This window comes from Littorina saxatilis, linkage group LG1 (assembly GCF_037325665.1).
Source record: "Littorina saxatilis isolate snail1 linkage group LG1, US_GU_Lsax_2.0, whole genome shotgun sequence".
NCBI classification, from domain to species: Eukaryota; Metazoa; Mollusca; class Gastropoda; order Littorinimorpha; family Littorinidae; genus Littorina; species Littorina saxatilis.
Genome location: NC_090245.1, coordinates 12,061,330 through 12,068,829, shown reverse-complemented (window position 1 = coordinate 12,068,829; position 7,500 = coordinate 12,061,330). Strand labels below are relative to the sequence as shown.

Below are 7,500 nucleotides of genomic sequence, written 5' to 3'. Positions count from 1 at the left end.
TGACGACAACAACTAGAAGAAAGAAAACGACGACGGTGATGATGATGTTGTTGATCATCACGATGACGACGACGACGACGACGACGATGATGATGATGGTGATGATGATGACGATGATGACGATGACTAAGACGATGATGATGATGATGACGATGTTGATGATGATGATGATGATGACGACGACGACGTTGATGTTGATGACGACGACGACGATGACGAAGACGACGACGACGACGACGATGATGATGATGATGATGATGATGATGATGATGATGATGATGATGATGATGATGACAGAAATCAAGCGTGCTGGAATGCCCAAGGCACATGTAAAACCTCTGAAGCCCAAAACGTTTGTGACGGACGGGAGCACAGTTCCCCTGCTGGGCATTGGGGTGGTCGTGCTTCGCCTCATGACCTCCTTCGGTTCGGCCATCAGTGATTCAAACATGATGAAGGTAGGAGTGTTTTAGATATTGTTGATATCACCCTTTTCTTCTCCTTCTACTTCTACTTCGACTTCTCCGCTTTCAACGTTATTTTCGAGAATCGGTAACTATTGTTCAGCATAAAGTCTACACCATTTGCCATTTTATCTCATTACGTCAAATAAAAGTAAAACACTCACTTCATCATCTTGCCCACCAAACAGTCAGCAGCATGTGTCACTTAAACGGAGTCTGGCCATTAGAGTTGTTCATGCATCGTCTTGTCTGACAGGAGCTGTGTTTCACCAAAACAGAAAGCTAGCACCATGTGTCACTCAATCTCGGCCTGTCCGTCAGAGTTGTTCACGAATCACGTTGTCTTGCAGGAGCTGTGTTTCACCACAGTTGGAAGTCTATGTGTCACTCAAACTCGGCCTGTCCGTCAAAGGTTTTGACATTTGTCATGCTGTCTTTCAGGAGCTGTGTTTCACCACAGTTGGAAGTCAGCAGTATGTGTCATTCAAACCCGGACTGTCCGTCAAAGGTTTTGTCATGTTGTCTTGCAGGAGCTGTGTTTCATCACAATTGGAAGTCAGCACTATGTGTCACTCAAACTCGGACTGTCCGTCAAAGGTTTTGTCATGTTGTCTTGCAGGAGCTGTGTTTCACCACAGTTGGAAGTCAGCACTATGTGTCACTCAAACTCGGCCTTTCCGTCAAAGGTTTTCGTCATGCTGTCTGAAAGTCAGCACTGTGTGTCACTCAAACTCGGCCGGTCCGTCAGAGTTGTCCATTGCCTTGCAGGAGCTGTGTTTCACCACAGCTGAAAGTCAGCACCATGTGTCACTCAAACTCGGCCTGTCCGTCAGAGTTGTTCATGCATCATGTTGTCTTGCAGGAGCTGTGTTTCACCAAACTGGACACCGGAGGGCAAGCGGGCAAAGGACTTCTGGGCGCTGTCGAAATGCTGCTGAGTAAAGTCTACCTTCCAGCTCTGCAAGCCATGGATAAAGGCTGGGAGAACTTGGACACCCCTGACGGCGTCCCCATCAAAAACTCTTTCTTCAACACGCTTAACTCCTTTTCAAGCGTGCTTTCAGGTCGGTAGTATAGGATAAGATGTACAAATGTAGTGCGTTTCCCAATCTATGGATTGTGACTTTATGATTTACTTCTACTGACTATGAAAAGTCATTACTTTGAACCCAAATTCAAAACTCTACAGTCCGCTGCTCAAGGAATGTGTATACTTTTGAAAAGTTTGCAGTTTTACATCATTGGGAATTACATTTAGGGAAAAACTGTTTGATATAGATACAGTCAGTATCAAAGATCATTCTGATAATCATCGGTCCACGCTATCGCTCATGTCATACATGAGACCCGAAGGGAAGTAACTCATTTTGACCTGAGTTCAGGATGTATCAAAGATATAAGATTTGTCTTCCTTGTTGCGGAAATCCTCCTGTTTGTGTTCACCTTTGGTATGAACTCATTCGTTTATTGTCTAGCAGTAAGCAGCACTATGAGTGATGGCGATGTGTGAATCATTGCCTGTCGTCTTTTCAGCCAAGGATGAATGAAATCAATAAAAATCTTGACGGTAATCTTGAACTTTAGCGTGTTAAATTCATAGCTCAGAATCCAGTGACATTCTTTACTTATTTTTGATACAAGTCCATGTAAGCAAGCCAAAGAACATTTGTCGTGAAATTAATTGACAGATTGAGCTCCAAACTTAAGCATAATTAACTAATTTGGTTGTTCAATCGATGAAAATGCACCGAAAATGGCGTACGTTGTCAACCATGGGACATTATTTACACGAAAGAGTTGTCTCCCTTGTTCGCTCATAGAGTCAAACGGATAATTCCTTCTTTGACCCATGTAAACGAAATGCATTCGTACAGCTCATCGGAGTTCATTCCGTAACTTCAAAAGGATCTAAAATGACTTGTTATGATTACAAGTGCAGGTTCTACAAATTTGGAGACTTTAAATGCCTCTGAATTATGAGCTATGAATTTAACACGCTAAAGTTCAAGATTACCAATCTTGACATTCTTTTGCATTGTGAGATTTTAATACCTTTTCCACCCTTTCGTTGACAGTTTTTATTCGCGTCTCATCTCCACTTTGTTTCATACAGGTGCCCAAAAATGCCTGGAGGAGAAGGAGATGCTTGCGTCTTGCGACACTTATGATCTGTCCGACGTTGTTACCCCGACAGACTACATGATGGTGGCTGGTATCCCTGAAGCTATGCAGAAGATTGAGGAGTGCATGCGTGGCTGGATCAAGCACATTGAACATGTAAGTCTGTGTAAATTAAACCGAGTGTGTGTATGACATGGGTAAAGGGCTTTGAGCAGCATGCAAATCGTATAAGGAGTTGCTTCTTTTGTCTATTATATGGTGGTTGTTGGAGTTTGTTTGAGGAGAAACGAGTAGGGTTTCATGCCTGCTGTCCGTGTCTGTCGGTCGGTCGGTCTGTCTGCGTTCGTGCGTGTGTGCTTGCGTACGTACGAATGTGTCTATCTGTCTTTATCAGTTTCTCTCAGCTGTCTGTGTCTGTGTTGGGGTTTCTTTTTCTCTGTTTGAGTTGATGACTTAGCAAGACAATGAAATATAACCTGCTGCTTTTGTGGACGATAAAGGAAGCAGGTAAGCATCAAAGGTTTTTCACCTATAGTCTTTTCCTTGAATTCGGTTAATGTCACGTTCCGATCTCATAATTTATTTATTTCTATTCCGAATAGTTTTCTGATGATCTCAAGGTAAATTTCAGACCCTTTATTTGAGAAATGTTAGAACTCATCTCGAAGAACTTTAAAAGTTGATGCGCTAACGCTGTGTTTTTTCTCCCTTTTTTTCGTTTTTCCTTCTTACAACATTCAGATCCTTGTGAAGAGTGAGCAGATCCGTCGTGAAGCGGACAACGCAGGTCCACGCGTGGAGCTCGAGCACTGGAAGATGCACATGGCCCGATTCAACTTCCTCCTGGACCAGCTCAAGGGTCACGAGGTCAAAGCCGTCATAGGCATTCTGCAGTGTGCCAAATCCAAGCTCATTCCGGTCAGTCTGGGACCTGTCTTTTCTTTTTTCTTCTTCTTTTTTATGTGCATGGGATAAGACTTAAGGGTCACGAGGTCAAAGCCGTCATTGGCATTCTGCAGTGTGCCAAATCCAAGCTCATTCCGGTGAGTCTGGGACCTGTCTTATTTTTACATTTAGTCAAGAAATTTGGATGTGTGCGTGTATGCTCTATAAGAACGGTACTGTCATAACCTGGAATACATTATGTATTTCAACTCTTGATTACTGACAACGGTTTCTTTCCTACTCCGAACTAACACCCCTTTCTCTCCACGCACCCACCAACACGCACATTATGTGTACCCTTGCAATTCAAGTCCAGGCAAATATTTATTTCAATAAACCCATTTGGGGTGCATGAAAATACAATTTAAAAACTTGAATTGGATAAAAAGGAAACATTTAGGCAAAATGATAGTGTGGATGTGATCATATCCATCTTTATACCATTACAGAATAAAATAATAAACCAAAAGGATTGAATTGATAAGCACCAGGATGATGATCGTATCTTTCAGAAATGGCGTGAATTAGATTGCCACATCACGGACACTGCGAATGAAGCAAAGGACAACGTCAAGTTTCTTTACACCCTGGAGAGCTTCTGTGACCCTCTCTACAATAGTGACCCGGTAAATTGTCGGTGTGTGTGTATATGCGTGCGTGCGTGCGTCGGTGTCGGTGTGTGTGTATATGCGTGCGTGCGTGTGTGTGTGTGTGTGTGTGTGTGTGTGTGTGTGCGTGCGTGTGTGTGTGTGTGTGTGTGTGTGTGTGTGTGTGTGTGTGTGTGTGTGTATGTCTTTGTGTGTGCATGTATGAAAGTCTGTATTGCTGTAGCATCGTACAAGATTATGGACATTACATGTATGAAAGTCTGTATTGCTGTAGCATCGTACAAGATTATGGACATTACATGTATGAAAGTCTGTATTGCTGTAGTATCGTACAAGATTATGGACATTACATGTATGAAAGTCTGTATTGCTGTAGCATCGTACAAGATTATGGACATTACATGTATGAAAGTCTGTATTGCTGTAGCATCGTACAAGATTATGGACATTACATGTATGAAAGTCTGTATTGCTGTAGCATCGTACAAGATTATGGACATTACATGTATGAAAGTCTGTATTGCTGTAGCATCGTACAAGATTATGGACATTACATGTATGAACAAGAAGTGGACAAGATTATTATATCTGATCTTGGTTTGCAGGTGACTATGCTGAACTCCATCCCCGGTTTGATCAACGCCGCACGCATGATCTACAGTATTTCTCGCTACTACAACACCTCTGAACGCATGACATCACTTCTTATCAAGGTAGTGTCATAATACCTTGCGGCCTTCAGCTTCCTTGCGTGAGAGAGAGAGAGAGAGAGAGAGAGAGAGAGAGAGAGAGAGAGAGAGAGAGAGAGAGAGAGAGAGAGAGAGAGTCTGTCAGCATGTCTGTCTGTATGCCTGTGTGTCGCGTGCGTGCTTGTGTCTATTTTAGTTAAAGAAGCATATTCATCTGCACACTGTGCCTTTCGGAGATAATAACCTTACTGGACGTTTATCATCTCACCAGCTCTACCGTTAATCATCAACTAGAGAAATAAACCTTGCCTCCACCCCCTCTTTCTCTCTCACCAGGTGACCAACCAGATGATCACAGCCTGCAAGGCCTACATCACAAACGGGGGTTCAGAGACCATCTGGACCCTCACGCCAAAAGTAGTGGTTGCCAGGCTTAAGGACTGCGTCAGACTAAACGAACGGTACCGGTCCGAGTACCACAAGGTGAAGGCTAAGCTTGAAGCCCAACCTCTGGAGCGTCAGTTCGACTTCTCGGAGATGTACATCTTTGGCAAGTTCGACACCTTCTGTCGACGCATGTCGAAGATCATTCAGATGTTCGAAATCATTGAGACGTACGCTAACCTCGCCAAGGCCAAGGTAGAAGGTGAGCATAGGCACCAATAAGATTAAAGCTTGTAAGTAATTGGGCGAAGTAGCCTACGCGAAGTATACTTCGCGAACCTTGCTGCACGAAGCTATAGCACTGAATTTTCGGTAAAAAGACTTCGCGCAGTCTTTGCGAAGTCTTCGCGGAGTCGACTTTGTGCTCAATTAAGGATAGCCTTATCTGAAGTGATACTGAGTGGTTGAAAAATGTATCGACTGTGTTTTGTATGTAGGTCTATGACAGAATTTTACACCGAATCTTACTTACCGAGCTGAAATGTTCAAGAAGCATTTGGATGAGCACCAGAAAAACAAATGTAGTGCTTCCTGCAATGCTGTATTCTTATCACGCCGGGGATGATGCTCTTGGATTAGCGTGATGAACGCTTTCGGCATGAAACGAGGTTACGTATGATAGTCAAACGGAATGGCAAAGTTCTGTGATGTTGTATCTCCCTTATGTAGCAACTCAAAACTACACAGGATGTTTTCCATGTTGCAGGCATTGAGCTGATGGCCAACAAGCTTCACGTGATTGTACAGGGCATGAAGAAAAAGAAGTACAATGTGCTGGATGCCCGCAAGGACTTCTACGACAGCGACTTCGAGGAGTTCAAGAGAACCGTTGATGACTTGCAAGTAAGCTGGTTTGAGGATGGAAGTTGCTTGTTCATTTCAATGCTTGTTATTCTCTCAGGTGCCAGGAGATTGGTTCCGTATATCTCTCGCTTACTCTATTACACATGTCGTGTGCATTTAGAGCGCTTACTTCCCTGTGGTTATTTGGTTTGATCTGGACAAAGTCACCCTGTTACAAAATGAAATACATTTTTACAAAGCCAGAACGTTGCAAACCAATAATTGGTTTTTTTAAACACACCCACAACTGACGTCCTTATCAAATATATCATTACTATTGCAAGTATTTCCATACATTTGTCGGAGCCTATACTTTCAGTTGCTCGTGTTAGAAGCTTTATTGGTTCTATCGCTGCAAGTAGAGCTGACATTTAGGTTGCGTGAAAGGAAATCTTTCTGTTCAGTTCTAGTGTCAAAATACTCTCAATGTGTTGCCTGTCTGCCGATTCCGCGTGTGCTAACCTCGTGAAATATTACCCATCAAATTTAGACAAGTCACTAACCGCATGTCCATAGAAAAAAATAACAAACTCACGTTTTATGGTTTCCCATCATCTCCTGCATTTTGTGTTGCAGAACGACATCGTTTTATGGGCACCCTGGCCCATCCTCTTCTGTATTTTGTGTTGCAGAACACCATCGTTTTATGGTCACCAATCATCTTCTGTATTTTGTGTTGCAGAACACCATCGTTTTATGGTCACCAATCATCTTCTGTATTTTGTGTTGCAGAACACCATCGTTTTATGGTCACCAATCATCTTCTGTATTTTGTGTTGAAGAACGCCATCGTTTTATGGTCACCAATCATCTTCTGTATTATGTGTTGCAGAACACCATCGTTTTATGGTCACCAATCATCTTCTGTATTTTGTGTTGAAGAACACCATCGTTTTATGGTCACCAATCATCTTCTGTATTTTGTGTTGAAGAACGCCATCGTTTTATAGTCGCCCATCATCTTCTGAATTTTGTGTTGCAGAACACCATCGTTTTATGGTCACCAATCATCTTCTGTATTTTGTGTTGCAGAACACCATCGTTTTATGGTCACCAATCATCTTCTGTATTTTGTGTTGCAGAACACCATCGTTTTATAGTCGCCCATCATCTTCTGAATTTTGTGTTGAAGAACGCCATCGTTTTATGGTCACCAATCATCTTCTGTATTTTGTGTTGCAGAACACCATCGTTTTATGGTCACCAATCATCTTCTGTATTTTGTGTTGCAGAACACCATCGTTTTATGGTCACCAATCATCTTCTGTATTTTGTGTTGAAGAACGCCATCGTTTTATAGTCGCCCATCATCTTCTGAATTTTGTGTCGCAGAACGACATCGTTTTATGGTCGCCGTCATCTTGTGCATTTTGTGTTGCAGAACGA

General features: G+C 42.7%; 1 protein-coding gene across 2 annotated transcripts in view; it reads left to right on the top strand.

The window, feature by feature from the left end:
- LOC138962139 (dynein axonemal heavy chain 5-like) overlaps positions 1-7,500 on the top strand; it is a 116,093-nt gene that overhangs the window by 2,869 nt on the left and 105,724 nt on the right. For both annotated transcript variants that reach the window (XM_070333859.1, XM_070333867.1), the window contains exons 4-11: positions 298-458; positions 1,327-1,528; positions 2,578-2,741; positions 3,327-3,503; positions 4,043-4,156; positions 4,744-4,851; positions 5,164-5,473; positions 5,978-6,114. In XM_070333859.1, the coding sequence (XP_070189960.1) occupies positions 298-458; positions 1,327-1,528; positions 2,578-2,741; positions 3,327-3,503; positions 4,043-4,156; positions 4,744-4,851; positions 5,164-5,473; positions 5,978-6,114 (1,373 nt within the window). The remainder of the gene's footprint in view (positions 1-297; positions 459-1,326; positions 1,529-2,577; positions 2,742-3,326; positions 3,504-4,042; positions 4,157-4,743; positions 4,852-5,163; positions 5,474-5,977; positions 6,115-7,500) is intronic.